The sequence below is a fragment of the Somniosus microcephalus genome, unplaced genomic scaffold (assembly GCF_052327205.1).
Source record: "Somniosus microcephalus isolate GS21.2 unplaced genomic scaffold, FLI_Smic_1.0 unresolved_chr4, whole genome shotgun sequence".
In the NCBI taxonomy this organism is placed as follows: Eukaryota; Metazoa; Chordata; class Chondrichthyes; order Squaliformes; family Somniosidae; genus Somniosus; species Somniosus microcephalus.
In genome coordinates this window covers 35,196,141-35,220,364 of record NW_028225182.1, presented here as the reverse complement: position 1 = coordinate 35,220,364, position 24,224 = coordinate 35,196,141, and the positions used below count along the sequence as shown (strand labels likewise).

Below are 24,224 nucleotides of genomic sequence, written 5' to 3'. Positions count from 1 at the left end.
CCAGGGGTGCTGAGGCCAATTGCAGCCCTCCTGCTTGGCAGAGATCCACCATGTGGGGGGGGGGGGGTTGGGTCGGGCCCGGAGGACTCAGGGCCGCGGCGGGAAGCGGGCTGCAAAGCGGACAGGGCTTGGCGGCGATGCCTCCCGCAGGCGAATAGCCTGCTGAGCGGCAGACGCTCGTGCCTGATTGGCCACTTGGGCGCTGGAGGGATCGATGGGCCCATGGAACTGAGCCCCGGCGACAGTCAAGTGCCTTCCGGAGAGCAACGGGTGGAAATTGGAAGGACCTGCCAATGTTTGCAGGCACTTCCTAGTGATGAGCTTAAGAGACATCTTGGCAAATGCCGAGGGACCACGACGGCAGGGTCACTACAAGTGGTGTTCGTGCCCCTGAGCCAGGGAGCAAGGGGGTGGAGTGGAGGCAGAAATAAGACAGGGTTCCCATTATTCGTGGCTAATCCTTTTGGGAAGAGTGCACATGTGGATGTCCGATGAGGATGAGGATGATCCAAAGCTCGGCCGCCCCGTGCCCTAACTCGCACCGAGTCCCATTTGCCCATCACTCCCTGTGCTCGCTGACCTACATTGGCTCCCGGTTAAGCAGCGCCTCGATTTCAAAATTCTCATCCTTGTATTCAAATCCCTCCATGGCCTCGCCCCCTCCCTATCTCTGTAACCTCCTCCAGCCCCACAACCCCCCAAGATATCTGCGCTCCTCTAATTCTGGCATCTTGAGGATCCCTGATTATAATCGCTCCACCATTGGTGGCCGTGCCTTCTGTTGCCTGGGCCCTGAGCTCTGGAATTCCCTGCCTAAACCTCTCCGCCTCGTTCCTCCTTTAAGACGCTCCTTAAAACCTACTTCTTTGACCAAATTTGGTCACCTGCCCTAATTTCTCCTTATGTGGCTCGGTGTCAAATTTTTTTTGGTCTTGTGAAGCGCCTTGGGACATTTTACTATGTTAAAGGTGCTATATAAATACAAGTTGTTGTTGTTGTTGACAGGCTCATTGTCGCCTGTGTCGTTCCCCTCCGCTGGTCAAATAACTTGGTATTGTTACGATCTGGAATGCGCCGGCTGAAAGGGCGGTGGACGCAGATTCCACTTTCAAAAAGGGGAACTGGCTATATCTTTGCAAAAGGAGAACTGTGCAGGGCTATGGGGGAAAGAGCAGGGACTAATCGGAGAGCTCTTTCGAAGATGCCGGCACGGCCACGATGGGCCGAACGGCCTCCTTCTTCGGTGCTGTACGACTCCCAGGGTCACGCGGGAACAATGGGGGCTCCCATGGGACTGCAGCCCAGCAAGAGTCAGGGTCTTCAGGTGAGGAAGAGAGAACGTCGGTAGAGGAAAGCCTAGCAGAGGGAATAAAGTCCTGTCACAGGAACAGGAGGAGGCCATTCGGCCCCTCCAGACTGTTCCACCATTCAATTGGATCATGGCTGATCTGTATCTTAACTCCATCTGCCCGCCTTGGTTCCGTATCCCGAAATACCCTTAATCCCCGGAATATAGAAGGTTAAGGAGTGATTTAATCGATGTTTTTAGGTTTTTGAAAGGAATTGATAGGGGAGAGAGAGAAAGAGAAATCTTTTCCGCTGGTGAGTGAGTCTAGGACAAGGGGACAACACCTTAAAATCAGAGCCAGGCCGTTCAGGAGAAAAGTTAGGAAACATTTCTTCACACAAAGGGCGGTAGAAATGTGGAATTTTCTCCCACAAAAAGCAGTAGGTGTGAGATCAATTATAAATGTTATATCTGAGATGGATAAGCCAAGGGTATTAAGGGATATGGAACCAAGGCGGGGGGATGGAGTTAGGATACAGATCGGCAGTGACCTCACTGAATGATGGAACAGGCTCGTGGGGCTGAAAGGCCTCCTCCTGTTCCTATGTTCCTATGTTTCCTGCCTTCGAAGTCTTCCCCAGATGGGGCACCAGACCTTTACGAGTCACCCAAGCCGAGCCAGGGAGTCCCAGACATCCTGCGCTGCTCCCGATCCCCAGTCCCGCCGGCACCTACCTGCTCCATCGGAAGGTCGGAGGTCGGGAGCTGCTGCAGCCTGTCCGGGGACACCTCCCCTGATGACCTTGAAGGAACTCGGCATGGTCGCAACAACAGCAACATGCATTTCCACAGCGCCTTTTAACATGTGTGTATGGAAAATAACTCCAAGGCGATTCAGAAATAGCTGTGTGGAAACTCAGCCCCCGGGGAGGGAGGACGGGGGTGGGGGGTGGCGGAAGAGGTGACCGTAAGGCTGGTCAAAGGGGGCTATGCTTTGACGAGGTTTTTAAAGGTGGATGGAGAGGTGGGGGCCACAGGCAAGGGAGGACAGTCTAAAGAGGGGTTTAGACAACCAAAAGAAGCCAAGGCCGGACTCGCTAACACTCTACATCCTGCTGTCCAGACACAAAGCTCAGACCGGGGGCAAAAACCGCTCGCCTATTTTTTTTTTTTGGAAGGGTATTCTACTTCCCATTCCTGGATGAGAGGAGGAGGACAGAGAGGAGGAGGAGGAGGAGGAGGAGGTGGGGGGGAGGACGAGGAAGAGGGGAGGACGAAGAGGAAGATGAGGAGGACAAGGAGGAGGAGGAACAACAACAACAACTTGTATTTATATGGCGCCTTTAACGTAGTAAAACGTCCCAAGGTGCTTCACAGGAGTATTATAAGACAAAATATTTGACTCCGAGCCCCATAAGGAGAAATGAGGGCAGGTGACCAGAAGCTTGGTCAAAGAGGTAGGTTTTAAGGAGCGTCTTAAAGGAGGAAAGAGAGGTGGAGAGGCGGAGAGGTTTAGGGAGGGAATTCCAGAGCTTAGGGCCCAGGCAACAGAAGGCACGGCCACCAATGGTGGAGCGATTATAATCAGGGATGCTCAAGAGGGCAGAATTGGAGGAGCGCAGGTATCTCGGGGAGGGTTGTGGGGCTGGAGGAGGTTACAGAGATAGAGAGGGGCGAGGCCACGAAGGGATTTGAAAATAAGGATGAGAATTTTGAAATCGAGGCGCTGCTTAACCGGGAGCCAATGTAGGTCAGCGAGCACAAGGGGTGATGGGCGAACGGGACTTGGTGCGAGTTAGGACACGGGCAGCCGAGTTTTGGATGACCTCAAGTTTACGGAGGGTGGAACGTGGGAGGCCGGCCAGGCGAGGCGAGGAGGGGAGGACAAGGACGATGAGGAGGAGGACGAGGAGGAGGAGAGGAGGAGGAAGAGGAGGACGAGGAGGAGGAGAAGGTGGAGGAAAATGAGGAGGAGGAAGTATACAACTTGCATCTGTAATGTATCATCACATGGTTTGTCACATGGCTTGGTATGAGCATGCTCAGTTCGCTCTGGCCTAATAAAGCAAGCACATGGACTAGCAGCTCATAGTGTCTCTGTCCCTCATTTGTTCTACCCAGGTATATTACAGCATATGTACTGTGTACAGTATTGGTCTCCTTATTTAAGCAAGGATGTAAATGCGTTGGAAGCAGTTCAGAGAAGGTTTACTAGACTAATACCTGGAATGGGCGGGTTGTCTTATGAGGAAAGGTTGGACAGGCTAGGCTTGTATCCGCTGGAGTTTAGAAGAGTAAGAGGTGACTTGATTGAAACATATAAGATCCTGAGGGGTCTGGACAGGGTGGATGTGGAGAGGATGTTTCCTCTTGTGGGAGAATCTAGAACTAGGGGTCACTGTTTAAAAATAAGGGGTCGCCCATTTAAGACAGAGATGAGGAGAAATGTTTTCTCTCAGAGGGTCGTGAATCTTTGGAACTCTCTCCCTCAGAGGGCGGTGGAAGCAGAGTCTTTGAATATTTTTAAGGCCGAGGTAGATAGATTCTTGATAAGCAAGGGGGTGAAAGGTTATCGGGGGGTAGGCGGGAATGTGGAGTAATTGGATCAGCCGTGATCTTATTAAATGGCGGAGCAGGCTCGAGGGGCCGAGTGGCCGACTCCTGCTCCTAATTCGTATGTTCGTATGTTCGTATGTATAGAACATCTCTAACTTTTACCGCTGCACTATAGAGAGCATCCTGACAAACTGTATCACAGTATGGTATGGCAGCTGTAGCTACTATGACCGGAAAGCCCTGCAGCGGGTAGTCAAAACTGCCCAACACATTACCGGCACCCGGCTACCGACCATAGAGCACATATACCAGAAACGCTGTCTACGGAGGTCACGGTCCATCATCAAAGACCCGACCCACCCCAGCCACAGTCTGTTCGCCCTCCTGCCACCTGGGAGACGCTACAGATGCATTCGCACCCGAACAACCAGATTTAGGAACAGCTTCTTTCCCAGGGCTGTCATCCTACTGAACTCCACAAATAAACTCTAAAGCCTGCACATCTGCCAATGCACTTTATTATGGTTATGTTTATGTTAATGTATTACAAGCCAAATGTATGTTGAATGTTTAAATGTCTTAATCCAAATGTACACTCTCGGGAGCCGCAAGCCTACATTTCGTTGTACTGCACTTGTGCACTAACAATGACAATAAAAGTTGATTTGATTTGATTTGAACATGGGACGAGTATAGATGCATTTAAGGAGAAGCTGGATAAACACATGAGGGAGAAGGGAATGGAAGGATATGCTGATGGGGTGAGATGAAGAGGGGTGGGAGGAGGCTCGTTGGAGCATAAACACCGGCATGGACCAGTTGGGCCGAATGGCCTGTTTCTGCGCTGTAAATACTATGTGAAATAACAAAAGCACTTCACAAAAGTGGCAACCAAGCACCGAGTAGGGATGAGAGAACAGTTAAGGGAGGTGGCCTGACATCAAGGTGAAAGAGGGTAGGTTTTGGAGGGGGGTGGGGGGGGGGTGCTTTTGAAGGAAGGGTTGGCCAGGACGAAGGGAGTCAGGGAAGGTCTCGCCGATCGTGAGGTTAAGCTGGCCGAATGCTCCCTGCTGGAAAGAGAGCGGGATTGCAAAGGAGAACCGAGATGGAAGAGTTGGCACGTAGAACTGGAGGAGATTGCAGAGGGTAAGGGAGGGCCAGGCCGCGAAGCAACCTATAGGTTTCCAATTTGCCACCTCGGTTGGCCGGGAGCCAATGTAGTTTGCGGAGGGTAAGGATGAAAGGGGAGCAGAAAAGACCGTGAGCAAGTGCCTTGATCTGAAGACTGTAGCTCAGTGAGCAGTAGGAGAGGGACGAGAGCTCAACCAGCTCTCTCCATCGCCTTTCTCCCCTGGCACGGGTTAACCTGCGCCATTCAGCCCTATGATCTGGCACCTTAGTAGCCCGGCATGGGGGAGGATCTGACTGACTGCACCCCAACAAAAAGACACGCAACACCCAGCAATTGCTACCACCCCCCCTCCCCCGCCCCCCCACCCCCCACCTCCCAAGCCATGAGGTTAATGCTGGCTAGGGAAGTGGGTCACTCGGGAACAGGCTTTGAACTTCAGTGGCCTAGGGATAGCTCAGGGTCAAACCACGCTGCTCTCAGTCCTTCCGAACAGAATCTTTCTCCCAGTTTCCGCCCCCACCCCCATCACTCCTGAAAGCACTGACTACTTGCTGAGGGGGGTAGGTTTCCATAGACACCAGTTGTCCCCCCTCCCCCCAGTACGTCATGCAACTTGTCACGTGTCAGCCTGGGCAAGGGGTGTCAGCAGGGCTATCTGACGGCGGAAGGCTTGGGATTGGGGAGGGTGCTGGGGGAAGGCAGGGGGGGGGGTCATGCGACTGAACTGCTCTAGAGGTCTGCACACGAGAGCTTTCCTGAAGCTATCAGAAGCAGGGACCTTGGCTGGTTATTGCTCTCCCTGGTCCAGGGTCACTGTCCTGCGGCTGTAGGGAGCTCCTCGGCCCTGGGTCGGAGTTGGACAGGGCAGGGCGAATTTTACAACATTAGAAAATGCTGCAATGCCTCAACAGAGCAATCAGCATCTGCTGATAAAAACATAGAAAAATAGGAGCAGGAGTCGGCCATTCGGCCCTTCGAGCCTGCTCCACCATTCAATATGATCATGGCTGATCCGCTATCTCAATACCATATTCCCGCTATGTGTTTTTTTGCTCAAAGGGACCTGGGTGTCCTTGTACATGAGTCACTGAAAGTGAATGTGCAGGTGCAGCAAGCCATTAGGAAGGCAAATGGTATGTTGGCCTTCATTACAAGAGGATTTGAGTACAGGAGTAAAGAAGTCTTACTCCAATTATATAGGGCCTTGGTGGGGCCACACCTGGAGTACTGTGTACAATTTTGGTCTCCTTACCGAAGGAAGGATATACTTGTCATAGAGGGAGTGCAACGAAGGTTGACGAGATTGATTCCTGGGATGGCAGGTCTGTCTTTTGAGAAGAGGTTGAGTAAACTAGGCCTGTATTCTCTTGAATTCAGAAGAATGAGAGGGGATCTCATTGAAACATACAAAATTATTACAGGGCTTGATAGGGTGGATGCTGGGAGAATGTTTCCCTTGGCTGGGGAGTCTAGAACCAGGGGCCACAGCCTCAGGAGAAAGGGTAGGCCATTCAGGACTGAGATGAGGAGAAATTTCTTCACACAGAGGGTGGTGAATCTTTGGAATTCTCTACCCCAGAGGGCTGTGGAGGCTCAGTCATTGGGTATATTCAAAACAGAAGTCGACAGATTTCTGACTGGCAAGGGCATCAAGGGATATGGCGATAGGGCCGGTGAATGGAGTTGAGGCAGAAGATCAGCCATGATCTCATTGAATGGCAGAGCGGGCTCGAAGGGCCGAATGGCCTACTCCTGCTCCTATTTCTTATGTTCTTATGTGTAGAGGGAGCATTATTCTGTGTCTAACCTGTGCTGTACCTGCACTAGGAGTGTTTGATGGGAGAGTGAAGAAGGAGCTTTACTCTGTATCTAACCTGTGTTGTACCTGCCCTGGGAGTGTTTGATGGGACAGTGTAGAGGGAGCTTTACTCTGTATCTAACCCGTGCTGTACCTGACCTGGGTGTGTCTGATGGGACAGTGTAGATGGAGCTTTGCTCTGTATCTAACCCGTGCTGTACCTGCCCTGTGTGTGTCTGATGGGACAGTGTAGATGGAGCTTTGCTCTGTATCTAACCCGTGTTGTACCTGCCCTGGGAATATTTGATGGGACAGTGTAGCGGGAGCTTTACTCTGTTTCTAACCCGTGCTGTACCTGACCTGGGTGTGTCTGATGGGACAGTGTAGAGGGAGCTTTACTCTGTATCTAACCTGTGCTGTACCTGTTCTGCGAATGTTTGATGGGACACTGTAGAGGGAGCTTTACTCTGCATCTAACCTGTGCTGTACCTGCCCTGGGAGTGTTTGATGGGACAGTGTAGAGGGAGCTTTACTCTGTATCTAACCCGTGCTGTACCTGCCCTGGGTGTGTCTGATGGGACAGTGTAGAGGGAGCTTTACTCTGTATCTAACCCGTGCTGTACCTGCCCTGGGAGTGTTTGATGGGACAGTGTAGAGGGAGCTTTACTTTGTATCTAACCCGTGCTGTACCTGCCCTGGGAGTGTTTGATGGGACAGTGTAGCGGGAGCTTTACTCTGTATCTAACCCATGCTGTACCTGACCTGGGTGTGTTTGATGGGACAGTGTAGAGGGAGCTTTACTCTGTATCTAACCCGTGCTGTACCTGCCCTGGGAGTGTTTGATGGGACAGTGTAGAGGGAGCTTTACTTTGTATCTAACCCGTGCTGTACCTGCCCTGGGAGTGTTTGATGGGACAGTGTAGCGGGAGCTTTACTCTGTATCTAACCCATGCTGTACCTGACCTGGGTGTGTCTGCTGCTGATCCAGTTCCCTGTACTTATACCCCTCATCTTGATCAGCTGGAGAAAGAAATCATACCAAAAGCATAAATTAGATAAATGAAACATACTTTATATTCTAGTGGGATGAATTTTCAGGTTTTCAACGCACCCTGCCCTTATCATTGGCTTCAATCTGAATTGTTTCTGAAATAAATCTGGGGAGAGTGTATGTAATTCTCTGATCTAAATCTCTAGTTTGGTAGTGAAACGGTTATGTTACTGGACTGTGTAACTTAGAGGTTGTGAGTTTAAAACCCACCAGGGCAAGTTGTGGAATTGAACTCAATGAAACCTGGTCATTTATGGGCCCTGACACCAGGGTGGCGGGGAAGTGACCCTGTGAAAACTGTCGGATTGTCGTAGGAACAGAACTGGTTCACTACCATCCTTCAGGGAAGGGAACCTGTCGTCCTTACACGGTTTGGGCCTACTGACTCTTATTGCCCTCTGAAGGAGCAATCAAGAAGCTGGCCCAGCACATTCTCAGGGCAACTTCTGCCATCGCTGCCCATCTGCCAACACCAGATCACATCCTTGGCCAACCCCCAGTAGCGTCCACGAACCACTAGTTCCGGTCGCTCCCCACAAACACAGAGGGCATCAGAAAGGCACTCCCGCCACACAAGTACCGTTCTCCGCCACCCCCCGCCCATCCTGTTTCTCTACCGTCCTCTCCCAAAGACTCGGACTCTTAGTTGGTTTACAGTTTCACAGACACCCGCCCGCCCTCCAGAACCTTGCCCCCGCCCCCTGGGGTGGCCATTCTTCATTCGGCCATCGGGACAGTGTGCGCTCTATTCGACCATGGGGGTATCACTATGGGCCCAGCCTGATCCTGTCCCCATCTGGCATTCCGAAAAACGCCCGGGCTTTCCGGTGAGGCCATTGGACCGCGAAAGACAGCGGCAGCAATCCCGGCTGTTTTCTTTCTTTGCTCTTCCTCAGCTCTGAGGCCAGCCGTAGGCCAACCTTAGTTAAGATCAACTGACGTTTGAGATGGGAGCTTGTAAAGGACTGGATGGCGGACACCATCTGAACCATGTGCCCCCTAACTCCCTGCCTCACCCTAACCCCGTAAAGGTATACACGCCACACGCTGAGTGCCAAGGCTGAGTGGCCCGCGACACACGGACACTGTCCAGTGGTACTGAGAGCATCTCCAGCAATGTCCAGTCAGTGCGTGATGTGCGAGGACCACCGACGGGCATATTGCGCGCCGCACGAAAAATACCAACTTCAACCATACACATTTGGCCCTGGGGATCATGTTCATAACAAGGGAGGTTAACAAACTAACCCGCAGTGAACAGATATCTCTCTATCCCACACTGAACAAAACCTTAAACCAAAACGAATTGTAGAGTCCTCACATACAGTGGATCAAGGGAGTTAGACTGAGACTGGCAGCATACTGACTGGGGTCCCTCTCCCACAGCAAGATACCTGTACACTGACCGGGGTCTCTCAGTCCCTCTCACTCAGGGAGATATCTGTACACTGACCGGGGTCTCTCAGTCCCTCTCCCTCAGGGAGATATCTGTACACTGACTGGGGTCTCTCAGTCCCTCTTCCTCAGGGAGATATCTGTACACTGACTGGGGTCTCTCAGTCCCTCTCTCTCTCAGGGAGATATCTGTACACTGACCGGGGTCTCTCAGTCCCTCTTCCTCAGGGAGATATCTGTACACTGACTGGTGTCTCTCAGTCCCTCTCCCTCAGGGAGATATCTGTACACTGACTGGGGTCTCTCAGTCCCTCTTCCTCAGGGAGATATCTGTACACTGACCGGGGTCTCTCAGTCCCTCTCCCTCAGGGAGATATCTATACACTGACCGGGGTCTCCCAGTCCCTCTCCCTCAGGGAGATATCTGAATACTGACTGGGGTCTCTCAGTCCCTCTCTCTCAGGGAGATATCTGAACACTGACTGGGGTCTCTCAGTCCCTCTCCCTCAGGGAGATATCTGTACACTGACCGGGGTCTCTCAGTCCCTCTCACTCAGGGAGATATCTGAATACTGACTGGGGTCTCTCAGTCCCTCTCTCTCAGGGAGATATCTGAACACTGACTGGGGTCTCCCAGTCCCTCTCCCTCAGGGAGATATCTGTAAAACTGACCGGGGTCTCTCAGTCCCTCTCCCTCAGGGAGATATCTGAACACTGACTGGGGTCTCTCAGTCCCTCTCCCTCAGGGTGATATCTGTACGCTGACCGGGGTCTCCCAGTCCCTCTCCCTCAGGGAGATATCTGAACACTGACTGGTGTCTCTCAGTCCCTCTCTCTCAGGGAGATATCTGAACACTGACTGGTGTCTCTCAGTCCCTCTCTCTCAGGGAGATATCTGAACACTGACTGGGGTCTCTCAGTCCCTCTCCCTCAGGGAGATATCTGAACACTGACTGGGGTCTCTCAGTCCCTCTCCCTCAGGGAGATATCTGTACACTGACTGGGGTCCCTCTGTCCCTCTCTCTCAGGGAGATATCTGAACACTGACTGGGGTCTCTCAGTCTCTCTCTCAGGGAGATATCTTTACAATGACTGGGGTCTCTCGGTCCCTCTCCTTAAGGGAGATATCTGTACAGTGACTGGCGTGTTTCAATCCCTCTCCCTCAGGGAGATATCTATACACTGACTGGGGTCTCCCAGTCCCTCTCCCTCAGCGAAATATCTGCACACTGACTGGGGTCCCTCAATCCCTCTCTCTCAGGGAGATATCTGAACACTGACTGGGGTCTCTTAGTCCCTCTTCCTCAGGGAGATATCTACACTGGTGTCTCAGTCCCTCTCTCTCAGGTGATATCTGTACACTGACTGGGGTCTCTCAGTCCCTCTCTCTCGGGGAGATATCTGTACACTGACTGGTGTCTCTCAGTCCCTCTCTCTCAGGAAGATATCTGTACACTGACTGGGGTCTCTCAGTCCCTGTCTCTCAGGGAGATATCTGTACACTGACTGGTGTCTCAGTTCTTCTCTCTCAGGGAGATATCTGTACACTGACTGGTGTTCCTCAGTCGCTCTGTCTCAGTAGATATCTGTACACTGACTGGTGTCTCTCAGTCATTCGCTCAGGGTGATATCTGTACACTGACTGGGGCCTCTCAGTTCCTCTCTCAGGGTGATACCTGTACACTGACTGGTGTCTCTCAGTCCCTCTCTCTCAGGGAGATATCTGTACACTGACTGGGGTCTCTCAGTCTCTCACTCAGGGAGATATCTTTACAATGACTGGGGTCTCTCGGTCCCTCTCCTTAAGGGAGATATCTGTACAGTGACTGGCGTGTTTCAATCCCTCTCCCTCAGGGAGATATCTATACACTGACTGGGGTCTCCCAGTCCCTCTCCCTCAGCGAAATATCTGTACACTGACTGGGGTCCCTCAATCCCTCTCTCTCAGGGAGATATCTGAACACTGACTCGGGTCTCTTAGTCCCTCTTCCTCAGGGAGATATCTACACTGGTGTCTCAGTCCCTCTCTCTCAGGAAGATATCTGTACACTGACTGGAGTCTCTCAGTCCCACCCTCAGGGAGATATCTGTACACTGACTGGTGTCTCAGTTCTTCTCTCTCAGGGAGATATCTGTACACTGACTGGTGTTCCTCAGTCGCTCTGTCTCAGTAGATATCTGTACACTGACTGGTGTCTCTCAGTCATTCGCTCAGGGTGATATCTGTACACTGACTGGGGCCTCTCAGTTCCTCTCTCAGGGTGATATCTGTACACTGACTGGTGTCTCTCAGTCCTTCTCTCTCAGGGAGATAGCTGTACACTGACTGGTGTCTCTCAGTCCCTCTCTCTCTCAGGGAGATATCTGTACACTGACTGGTGTCTCTCAGTCCCTCTCTCTCAGGGAGCTATCTGTACACTGACTGGTGTCTCTCAGTCCCTCTCTCTCAGGGAGATATCTGTACACTGACTGGTATCTCTCAGTCCCTCTCTCTCTCAGGGAGATATCTGAACACTGACTGGTGTCTCTCAGTCCCTCTCTCTCAGGGAGATATCTGTACACTGACTGGTGTCTCTCAGTCCCTCTCTCTCAGGGAGATATCTGTACACTGACTGGGGTCTCTCAGTTCCTCTCTCAGGGTGATATCTGTACACTGACTGGTGTCTCTCAGTTCCTCTCTCAGGGTGATATCTGAACACTGACTGGGGTCTCTCAGTTCCTCTCTCAGGGTGATATCTGAACACTGACTGGGGTCTCTCAGTCCCTCTCTCTCAGAGTGATATCTGTACACTGACTGGGGTCTCTCAGTCCCTCTCTCTCAGGGAGATATCTGTACACTGACTGGGGTGTCTCAGACCCTCTCTCTCAGGGAGATATCTGTACACTGACTGGTGTCCCTCAGTCCCTCTCTCTCAGGGAGATATCTGTACACTGACTGGGGTCTCTCAGTCCCTCTCTCAGGGAGATATCTGTACACTGACTGGTGTCTCTCAGTCCCTCTCTCTCTCAGGGAGATATCTGTACACTGACTGGGATCTCTCAGTCCCTCTCTCTCAGGGAGCTATCTGTACACTGACTGGTGTCTCTCAGTCCCTCTCTCTCAGGGAGATATCTGTACACTGACTGGGATCTCTCAGTCCCTCTCTCTCAGGGAGCTATCTGTACACTGACTGGTGTCTCTCAGTCCCTCTCTCTCAGGGAGCTATCTGTACACTGACTGGGGTCTCTCAGTCCCTCTCTCTCAGGGAGGTATCTGTACACTGACTGGGGTGTCTCAGACCCTCTCTCTCAGGGAGATATCTGTACACTGACTGGGGTCTCTCAGTTCCTCTCTCAGGGTGATATCTGTACACTGACTGGTGTCTCTCAGTCCCTCTCTCTCAGGGTGCTATCTGTACACTGACTGGGATCTCTCAGTCCCTCTCTCTCAGGGTGATATCTGTACACTGACTGGTGTCTTTCAGTTCCTCTCTCAGGGTGATATCTGTACACTGACTGGGGTCTCTCAGTCCCTCTCCCTCAGGGAGATATCTGTACACTGACTGGTGTCTCTCAGTCCCTCTCCCACAGGGAGATATCTGTACACTGACTGGTGTCTCTCAGTCCCTCTCCCTCAGGGAGCTATCTGTACACTGACTGGTGTCTCTCAGTCCCTCTCCCTCAGGGAGATATCTGTACACTGACTGGTGTCTCTCTGTGCCTCTCTCGGGGAGATATCTGTACACTGACTAGTGTCTCACAGTCCCTCTCTCACAGGGTGATATCTGGACACTGACTGGTGTCTCTCAGTCCCTCTCTCTCAGGGTGACATCTGTACACTGACTGGGGTCTCTCAGTCCCTCTCTCTCTCAGGGAGATATCTGTACACTGACTGGTGTCTCTCAGTCCCTCTCTCTCAGGGAGATATCTGTACACTGACTGGGGTCTCTCAGTCCCTCTCTCTCAGGGAGATATCTGTACACTGACTGGTGTCTCTCAGTCCCTCTCTCTCAGGGAGATATCTGTACACTGACTGGGGTCTCTCAGTTCCTCTCTCAGGGTGATATCTGTACACTGACTGGGGTCTCTCAGTTCCTCTCTCAGGGTGGTATCTGAACACTGACTGGGGTCTCTCAGTCCCTCTCTCAGGGAGATATCTGTACACTGACTGGGGTCTCAGTCACTCTCTCAGGGAGATATCTGTACACTGACTGGGGTCTCAGTCCCTCTCGCTCAGGGAGATACCTGTACACTGACTGGGGTCTCTCAGCCACTCTCTCTCAGGGTGATATCTGTACACTGACTGGTGTCTCTCAGTCCCTCTCTCTCAGGGAGATATCTGTAGACTGACTGGTGTTTCTCAGTTCCTCTCTCAGGGTGATATCTGTACACTGACTGGTGTCTCTCAGTTCCTCTCTCAGGGTGATATCTGTACACTGACTGGTGTCTCTCAGTCCCTCTCTCAGGGTGATATCTGTACACTGACTGGGGTCTCTCAGTTCCTCTCTCAGGGTGATATCTGTACACTGACTGGTGTCTCTCAGTCCCTCTCTCTCAGGGAGATATCTGTAGACTGACTGGTGTTTCTCAGTTCCTCTCTCAGGGTGATATCTGTACACTGACTGGTGTCTCTCAGTTCCTCTCTCAGGGTGATATCTGTACACTGACTGGTGTCTCTCAGTCCCTCTCTCAGGGTGATATCTGTACACTGACTGGTGTCTCTCAGTTCCTCTCTCAGGGTGATATCTGTACACTGACTGGGGTCTCTCAGTTCCTCTCTCAGGGTGATATCTGAACACTGACTGGGGTCTCTCAGTCCCTCTCTCTCAGAGTGATATCTGTACACTGACTGGGGTCTCTCAGTCCCTCTCTCTCAGGGAGATATCTGTACACTGACTGGGGAGTCTCAGACCCTCTCTCTCAGGGAGATATCTGTACACTGACTGGTGTCCCTCAGTCCCTCTCTCTCAGGGAGATATCTGTACACTGACTGGGGTCTCTCAGTCCCTTTCTCTCAGGGAGATATCTGAACACTGACTGGTGTCTCTCAGTCCCTCTCTCTCAGGGTGATACCTGTACACTGACTGGTGTCTCTCAGTTCCTCTCTCAGGGTGATATCTGTACACTGACTGGGGTCTCTCAGTCCCTCTCCCACAGGGAGATATCTGTACACTGACTGGTGTCTCTCAGTCCCTCTCTCTCAGTGAGATATCTGTACACTGACTGGTGTCTCTCAGTCCCTCTCCCTCAGGGAGCTATCTGTACACTGACTGGTGTCTCTCAGTCCCTCTCCCTCAGGGAGATATCTGTACACTGACTGGTGTCTCTCTGTACCTCTCTCGGGGAGATATCTGTACACTGACTAGTGTCTCACAGTCCCTCTCTCTCAGGGTGATATCTGTACACTGACTGGTGTCTCTCAGTTCCTCTATCAGGGTGATATCTGTACACTGACTGGTGTCTCTCAGTTCCTCTCTCAGGGTGATATCTGTACACTGACTGGTGTCTCTCAGTTCCTCTCTCAGGGTGATATCTGTACACTGACTGGGGTCTCTCAGTTCCTCTCTCAGGGTGATATCTGTACACTGACTGGTGTCTCTCAGTTCCTCTCTCAGGGTGATATCTGAACACTGACTGGGGTCTCTCAGTCCCTCTCTCTCAGAGTGATATCTGTACACTGACTGGGGTCTCTCAGTCCCTCTCTCTCAGGGAGATATCTGTACACTGACTGGGGTGTCTCAGACCCTCTCTCTCAGGGAGATATCTGTACACTGACTGGTGTCCCTCAGTCCCTCTCTCTCAGGGAGATATCTGTACACTGACTGGGGTCTCTCAGTCCCTCTCTCTCAGGGAGATATCTGTACACTGACTGGTGTCTCTCAGTCCCTCTCTCTCTCAGGGAGATATCTGTACACTGACTGGGATCTCTCAGTCCCTCTCTCTCAGGGAGCTATCTGTACACTGACTGGTGTCTCTCAGTCCCTCTCTCTCTCTCAGGGAGATATCTGTACACTGACTGGTGTCCCTCAGTCCCTCTCTCTCAGGGAGATATCTGTACACTGACTGGTGTCTCTCAGTCTCTCTCTCTCAGGGAGATATCTGTACACTGACTGGTGTCTCTCAGTCCCTCTCTCTCTCAGGGACATATCTGTACACTGACTGGTGTCTCTCAGTCCCTCTCTCTCAGGGAGCTATCTGTACACTGACTGGTGTCTCTCAGTCCCTCTCTCTCTCAGGGACATATCTGTACACTGACTGGTGTCTCTCAGTCCCTCTCCCTCAGGAAGATATCTGTACACTGACTGGAGTCTCTCAGTCCCACCCTCAGGGAGATATCTGTACACTGACTGGTGTCTCAGTTCTTCTCTCTCAGGGAGATATCTGTACACTGACTGGTGTTCCTCAGTCGCTCTGTCTCAGTAGATATCTGTACACTGACTGGTGTCTCTCAGTCATTCGCTCAGGGTGATATCTGTACACTGACTGGGGCCTCTCAGTTCCTCTCTCAGGGTGATATCTGTACACTGACTGGTGTCTCTCAGTCCTTCTCTCTCAGGGAGATAGCTGTACACTGACTGGTGTCTCTCAGTCCCTCTCTCTCAGGGAGCTATCTGTACACTGACTGGTGTCTCTCAGTCCCTCTCTCTCAGGGAGATATCTGTACACTGACTGGTGTCTCTCAGTCCCTCTCTCTCAGGGAGATATCTGTACACTGACTGGGGTCTCTCAGTTCCTCTCTCAGGGTGATATCTGTACACTGACTGGTGTCTCTCAGTTCCTCTCTCAGGGTGATATCTGAACACTGACTGGGGTCTCTCAGTTCCTCTCTCAGGGTGATATCTGAACACTGACTGGGGTCTCTCAGTCCCTCTCTCTCAGAGTGATATCTGTACACTGACTGGGGTCTCTCAGTCCCTCTCTCTCAGGGAGATATCTGTACACTGACTGGGGTGTCTCAGACCCTCTCTCTCAGGGAGATATCTGTACACTGACTGGTGTCCCTCAGTCCCTCTCTCTCAGGGAGATATCTGTACACTGACTGGGGTCTCTCAGTCCCTCTCTCAGGGAGATATCTGTACACTGACTGGTGTCTCTCAGTCCCTCTCTCTCTCAGGGAGATATCTGTACACTGACTGGGATCTCTCAGTCCCTCTCTCTCAGGGAGCTATCTGTACACTGACTGGTGTCTCTCAGTCCCTCTCTCTCAGGGAGATATCTGTACACTGACTGGGATCTCTCAGTCCCTCTCTCTCAGGGAGCTATCTGTACACTGACTGGTGTCTCTCAGTCCCTCTCTCTCAGGGAGCTATCTGTACACTGACTGGGGTCTCTCAGTCCCTCTCTCTCAGGGAGGTATCTGTACACTGACTGGGGTGTCTCAGACCCTCTCTCTCAGGGAGATATCTGTACACTGACTGGGGTCTCTCAGTTCCTCTCTCAGGGTGATATCTGTACACTGACTGGTGTCTCTCAGTCCCTCTCTCTCAGGGTGCTATCTGTACACTGACTGGGATCTCTCAGTCCCTCTCTCTCAGGGTGATATCTGTACACTGACTGGTGTCTTTCAGTTCCTCTCTCAGGGTGATATCTGTACACTGACTGGGGTCTCTCAGTCCCTCTCCCTCAGGGAGATATCTGTACACTGACTGGTGTCTCTCAGTCCCTCTCCCACAGGGAGATATCTGTACACTGACTGGTGTCTCTCAGTCCCTCTCCCTCAGGGAGCTATCTGTACACTGACTGGTGTCTCTCAGTCCCTCTCCCTCAGGGAGATATCTGTACACTGACTGGTGTCTCTCTGTGCCTCTCTCGGGGAGATATCTGTACACTGACTAGTGTCTCACAGTCCCTCTCTCACAGGGTGATATCTGGACACTGACTGGTGTCTCTCAGTCCCTCTCTCTCAGGGTGACATCTGTACACTGACTGGGGTCTCTCAGTCCCTCTCTCTCTCAGGGAGATATCTGTACACTGACTGGTGTCTCTCAGTCCCTCTCTCTCAGGGAGATATCTGTACACTGACTGGGGTCTCTCAGTCCCTCTCTCTCAGGGAGATATCTGTACACTGACTGGTGTCTCTCAGTCCCTCTCTCTCAGGGAGATATCTGTACACTGACTGGGGTCTCTCAGTTCCTCTCTCAGGGTGATATCTGTACACTGACTGGGGTCTCTCAGTTCCTCTCTCAGGGTGGTATCTGAACACTGACTGGGGTCTCTCAGTCCCTCTCTCAGGGAGATATCTGTACACTGACTGGGGTCTCAGTCACTCTCTCAGGGAGATATCTGTACACTGACTGGGGTCTCAGTCCCTCTCGCTCAGGGAGATACCTGTACACTGACTGGGGTCTCTCAGCCACTCTCTCTCAGGGTGATATCTGTACACTGACTGGTGTCTCTCAGTCCCTCTCTCTCAGGGAGATATCTGTAGACTGACTGGTGTTTCTCAGTTCCTCTCTCAGGGTGATATCTGTACACTGACTGGTGTCTCTCAGTTCCTCTCTCAGGGTGATATCTGTACACTGACTGGTGTCTCTCAGTCCCTCTCTCAGGGTGATATCTGTACACTGACTGGGGTCTCTCAGTTCCTCTCTCAGGGTGATATCTGTACACTGACTGGTGTCTCTCAGTCCCTCTCTCTCAGGGAGATATCTGTAGACTGACTGGTGTTTCTCAGTTCCTCTCTCAGGGTGATATCTGTACACTGACTGGTGTCTCTCAGTTCCTCTCTCAGGGTGATATCTGTACACTGACTGGTGTCTCTCAGTCCCTCTCTCAGGGTGATATCTGTACACTGACTGGTGTCTCTCAGTTCCTCTCTCAGGGTGATATCTGTACACTGACTGGGGTCTCTCAGTTCCTCTCTCAGGGTGATATCTGAACACTGACTGGGGTCTCTCAGTCCCTCTCTCTCAGAGTGATATCTGTACACTGACTGGGGTCTCTCAGTCCCTCTCTCTCAGGGAGATATCTGTACACTGACTGGTGTCTCTCAGACCCTCTCTCTCAGGGAGATATCTGAACACTGACTGGTGTCTCTCAGTCCCTCTCTCTCAGGGTGATATCTGTACACTGACTGGTGTCTCTCAGTTCCTCTCTCAGGGTGATATCTGTACACTGACTGGGGTCTCTCAGTCCCTCTCCCACAGGGAGATATCTGTACACTGACTGGTGTCTCTCAGTCCCTCTCTCTCAGTGAGATATCTGTACACTGACTGGTGTCTCTCAGTCCCTCTCCCTCAGGGAGCTATCTGTACACTGACTGGTGTCTCTCAGTCCCTCTCCCTCAGGGAGATATCTGTACACTGACTGGTGTCTCTCTGTACCTCTCTCGGGGAGATATCTGTACACTGACTAGTGTCTCACAGTCCCTCTCTCTCAGGGTGATATCTGTACACTGACTGGTGTCTCTCAGTTCCTCTATCAGGGTGATATCTGTACACTGACTGGTGTCTCTCAGTTCCTCTCTCAGGGTGATATCTGTACACTGACTGGTGTCTCTCAGTTCCTCTCTCAGGGTGATATCTGTACACTGACTGGGGTCTCTCAGTTCCTCTCTCAGGGTGATATCTGTACACTGACTGGTGTCTCTCAGTTCCTCTCTCAGGGTGATATCTGAACACTGACTGGGGTCTCTCAGTCCCTCTCTCTCAGAGTGATATCTGTACACTGACTGGGGTCTCTCAGTCCCTCTCTCTCAGGGAGATATCTGTACACTGACTGGGGTGTCTCAGACCCTCTCTCTCAGGGAGATATCTGTACACTGACTGGTGTCCCTCAGTCCCTCTCTCTCAGGGAGATATCTGTACACTGACTGGGGTCTCTCAGTCCCTCTCTCTCAGGGAGATATCTGTACACTGACTGGTGTCTCTCAGTCCCTCTCTCTCTCAGGGAGATATCTGTACACTGACTGGGATCTCTCAGTCCCTCTCTCTCAGGGAGCTATCTGTACACTGACTGGTGTCTCTCAGTCCCTCTCTCTCTCTCAGGGAGATATCTGTACACTGACTGGTGTCCCTCAGTCCCTCTCTCTCAGGGAGATATCTGTACACTGACTGGTGTCTCTCAGTCTCTCTCTCTCAGGGAGATATCTGTACACTGACTGGTGTCTCTCAGTCCCTCTCTCTCTCAGGGACATATCTGTACACTGACTGGTGTCTCTCAGTCCCTCTCTCTCAGGGAGCTATCTGTACACTGACTGGTGTCTCTCAGTCCCTCTCTCTCAGGGAGATATCTGTACACTGACTGGTATCTCTCAGTCCCTCTCTCTCTCAGGGAGATATCTGAACACTGACTGGTGTCTCTCAGTCCCTCTCTCTCAGGGAGATATCTGTACACTGACTGGTGTCTCTCAGTCCCTCTCTCTCAGGGAGATATCTGTACACTGACTGGGGTCTCTCAGTTCCTCTCTCAGGGTGATATCTGTACACTGACTGGTGTCTCTCAGTTCCTCTCTCAGGGTGATATCTGAACACTGACTGGGGTCTCTCAGTTCCTCTCTCAGGGTGATATCTGAACACTGACTGGGGTCTCTCAGTCCCTCTCTCTCAGAGTGATATCTGTACACTGACTGGGGTCTCTCAGTCCCTCTCTCTCAGGGAGATATCTGTACACTGACTGGGGTGTCTCAGACCCTCTCTCTCAGGGAGATATCTGTACACTGACTGGTGTCCCTCAGTCCCTCTCTCTCAGGGAGATATCTGTACACTGACTGGGGTCTCTCAGTCCCTCTCTCAGGGAGATATCTGTACACTGACTGGTGTCTCTCAGTCCCTCTCTCTCTCAGGGAGATATCTGTACACTGACTGGGATCTCTCAGTCCCTCTCTCTCAGGGAGCTATCTGTACACTGACTGGTGTCTCTCAGTCCCTCTCTCTCAGGGAGATATCTGTACACTGACTGGGATCTCTCAGTCCCTCTCTCTCAGGGAGCTATCTGTACACTGACTGGTGTCTCTCAGTCCCTCTCTCTCAGGGAGCTATCTGTACACTGACTGGGGTCTCTCAGTCCCTCTCTCTCAGGGAGGTATCTGTACACTGACTGGGGTGTCTCAGACCCTCTCTCTCAGGGAGATATCTGTACACTGACTGGGGTCTCTCAGTTCCTCTCTCAGGGTGATATCTGTACACTGACTGGTGTCTCTCAGTTCCTCTCTCAGGGTGATATCTGAACACTGACTGGTGTCTCTCAGTTCCTCTCTCAGGGAGATATCTGAACACTGACTGGGGTCTCTCAGTCCCTCTCTCTCAAAGTGATATCTGTACACTGACTGGGGTCTGTCAGTCCCTCTCTCTCAGGGAGATATCTGTACACTGACTGGGGTCTCTCAGTCCCTGTCTCTCAGGGAGATATCTGTACACTGACTGGTGTCTCTCAGTCCCTCTCTCTCAGGGTGATATCTGTACACTGACTGGGATCTCTCAGTCCCTCTCTCTCAGGGTGATATCTGTACACTGACTGGTGTCTTTCAGTTCCTCTCTCAGGGTGATATCTGTACACTGACTGGGGTCTCTCAGTCCCTCTCCCTCAGGGAGATATCTGTACACTGACTGGTGTCTCTCAGTCCCTCTCCCACAGGGAGATATCTGTACACTGACTGGTGTCTCTCAGTCCCTCTCCCTCAGGGAGCTATCTGTACACTGACTGGTGTCTCTCAGTCCCTCTCCCTCAGGGAGATATCTGTACACTGACTGGTGTCTCTCTGTGCCTCTCTCGGGGAGATATCTGTACACTGACTAGTGTCTCACAGTCCCTCTCTCACAGGGTGATATCTGGACACTGACTGGTGTCTCTCAGTCCCTCTCTCTCAGGGTGACATCTGTACACTGACTGGGGTCTCTCAGTCCCTCTCTCTCAGGGAGCTATCTGTACACTGACTGGTGTCTCTCAGTTCCTCTCTCAGGGTGATATCTGTACACTGACTGGTGTCTCTCAGTCCCTCTCTCTCTCAGGGAGATATCTGAACACTGACTGGTGTCTCTCAGTCCCTCTCTCTCAGGGAGATATCTGTACACTGACTGGTGTCTCTCAGTCCCTCTCTCTCAGGGAGATATCTGTACACTGACTGGGGTCTCTCAGTTCCTCTCTCAGGGTGATATCTGTACACTGACTGGTGTCTCTCAGTCCCTCTCTCTCTCAGGGAGCTATCTGTACACTGACTGGTGTCTCTCAGTTCCTCTCTCAGGGTGATAGCTGTACACTGACTGGGGTCTCTCAGTTCCTCTCTCTGGGTGATATCTGTACACTGACTGGTGTCTCTCAGTTCCTCTCTCAGGGTGATAGCTGTACACTGACTGGGGTCTCTCAGTTCCTCTCTCAGGGTGATATCTGTACACTGACTGGTGTCTCTCAGCTCCTCTCTCAGGGTGATATCTGCACACTGACTGGTGTCTCTCAGTTCCTCTCTCAGGGTGATATCTGTCCACTGACTGTGGTCTCCTAGACGCTCCCTCAACGAGTTGTCTTCACTGATTACTAATCTCCCAGTCCCCTGTCCCTGAGGGAATTCTTCGTATACTGGGTCGCCTCCTTTGTACAGGTATCTTGCTCACAGTCAGCGTACGGATATCTCACTGAAAGGGGGCAGTTGTCTGCGGTAAAGTTACTCACAATCGGAATCGTCTCGGTCATTTTGCTCCTCGCGAGCGATCAGTTCTCGTGCCCGCTTTATGTTCAACCCTTCATTGTACATCTGCTTCCGTCTTAACTCAAACTGCCGTTTCTTTTCTTTGGAGAAGGGAGGAAAAATGGGAGATAAACTCCTGAGAGAATAAAACAGGGCAAACATACAACTGAAATAAGTGAATCGCTGATCGCTCCGGGATCTCTTAAATATATTTTCTATTTTAATTGTTACACTGAGCAGTTATCAATGTCAGAACCAAGCAACACTTTCCATTTCAGGCACCCAGTGTCAGCATCAGACACTCCCAGGGCAGGTACAGCACGGGTTAGATACAAAGTAAAGCTCCCTCTACACTGTCCCATCAAACACTCCCAGGGCAGGTACAGCACAGGTTAGATACAGAGTAAAGCTCCCTCTACACTGTCTCATCAAACACTCCCAGGGCAGGTACAGCACAGGGTTAGATACAGAGTAAAGCTCCCTCTACACTGTCCCATCAAACACTCCCAGGGCAGATACAGCACAGGGTTAGATACAGAGTAAAGCTCCCTCTACACTGTCCCATCAAACACTCCCAGGGCAGGTACAGCACGGGTTAGATACAGAGTAAAGCTCCCTCTACACTGTCCCATCAAACACTCCCAGTGTAGGTACAGCACGGGCTAGATACAGAGTAAAGCTCCCTCTACACTGTCCCATAAAACACACCCAGGGCAGGTACAGCACGGGTTAGATACAGTGTAAAGCTCCCTCTACACTGTCCCATCAAACACTCCCAGGGCAGATACAGCACGGGTTAGATACAGAGTAAAGCTCCCTCTACACTGTCCCATCAAACACTCCCAGGGCAGGTACAGCACGGGTTAGATACAGAGTAAAGCTCTCTCTACACTATCCCATCAAAAACTCCCGGGGCAGGTACAGCACGGGTTAGATACAGAGTAAAGCTGCCTCTACACTGTCCCATGAAACACTCCCAGGGCAGGTGCAGCACGGGTTAGATACAGAGAAAAGCGCCCTCTACACTGTCCCATCAAACACTCCCAGGGCAGATACAGCACGGGTTAGATACAGAGTAAAGCTCCCTCTACACTGTCCCATCAAACACTCCCAGGGCAGGTACAGCACGGGTTAGATACAGAGTAAAGCTCTCTCTACACTATCCCATCAAAAACTCCCGGGGCAGGTACAGCACGGGTTAGATGCAGAGTAAAGCTGCCTCTACACTGTCCCATGAAACACTCCCAGGGCAGGTGCAGCACGGGTTAGATACAGAGAAAAGCGCCCTCTACACTGTCCCATTAAACACTCCCGGGGCAGGTACAGCACGGGTTAGATACAGAGTAAAGCTGCCTCTACACTGTCCCATCAAACACTCCCAGGGCAGGTACAGCACGCGGTTATATACAGAGTAAAGCTCCCTCTACACTGTCCCATCAAACACTCCCGGGGCAGGTACAGCACGGGTTAGATACAGAGTAAAGCTCCCTCTACACTGTCCCATCAAACACTCCCGGGGCAGGTACAGCACGGGTTAGATACAGAGTAAAGCTCCCTCTACACTGTCCCATCAAACACTCCCAGGGCAGGTAAAGCACGGGGTTTGATACAGAGTAAAGCTCCCTCTACACTGTCCCATCAAACACTCCCGGGGCAGGTACAGCACGGGTTAGATACAGAGTAAAGCTCCCTCTACACTGTCCCATCAAACACTCCCAGGGCAGGTACAGCACGGGTTAGATACAGAGTAAAGCTCCCTCTACACTGTCCCATCAAACACTCCCAGGGCAGGTACAGCACGGGTTAGGCCGTACTTCAAAGAGGACACCTTCTCCAACATAGAGAGGGAGATTATCCAGTTCGAGGCCCAGGGAAATGTGTTGATCTGTGGTGACCTCAACTCAAGAACTGGCGAAGAACCAGACTTCACCAATAATCAGGGGAACAATTACATATTCGGGAATAACCACTTTGATCTCCCTTCCCATCCACACAGGCATAACTGCGACAAACAGACAAATGCTAACGGAAAACAGCTCCTGCAGCTCTGTCGAAGCCTGGGTCTGTACATTGTCAATGGTAGGTTGATGGGAGACTACCTAGGAAGATCCACCTATTGCTCACCTCTTGGCTTCAGCACCGTAGACTATATGATTACGGATCTGGACCCATCCTCTTTCAGAGCATTCACAGTCAAACCACAAACAACACTGTCAGATCACAGTCAAATTACTGCATATCTTAAAAGGACAGAAACAACCAACAGAGAAACACAACCCAGTAAGCTGTACAACATTAAAAAATCCTACAGATGGGCCAAAAACAGCACGGAAAAATACCAGAAAGCAATTAGCAATCAATCAACTCAAGCTCTCTTGGACACCTTTCTGGAAAATACATACA

The 24,224-nt window shown here is 51.5% G+C and overlaps 1 protein-coding gene across 1 annotated transcript in view; it reads right to left on the bottom strand.

The window, feature by feature from the left end:
- Positions 1-87: 87 nt before the first annotated feature.
- LOC147090509 (protein phosphatase inhibitor 2-like) overlaps positions 88-24,224 on the bottom strand; it is a 79,419-nt gene continuing 55,282 nt past the window's right edge. Inside the window, exons 5-7 of the mRNA XM_085977035.1 lie at positions 21,806-21,922; positions 7,738-7,794; positions 88-287 (exon numbers count right to left, since the gene is read on the bottom strand). Of these exons, the coding sequence (XP_085833161.1) occupies positions 88-287; positions 7,738-7,794; positions 21,806-21,922 (374 nt within the window). The remainder of the gene's footprint in view (positions 288-7,737; positions 7,795-21,805; positions 21,923-24,224) is intronic.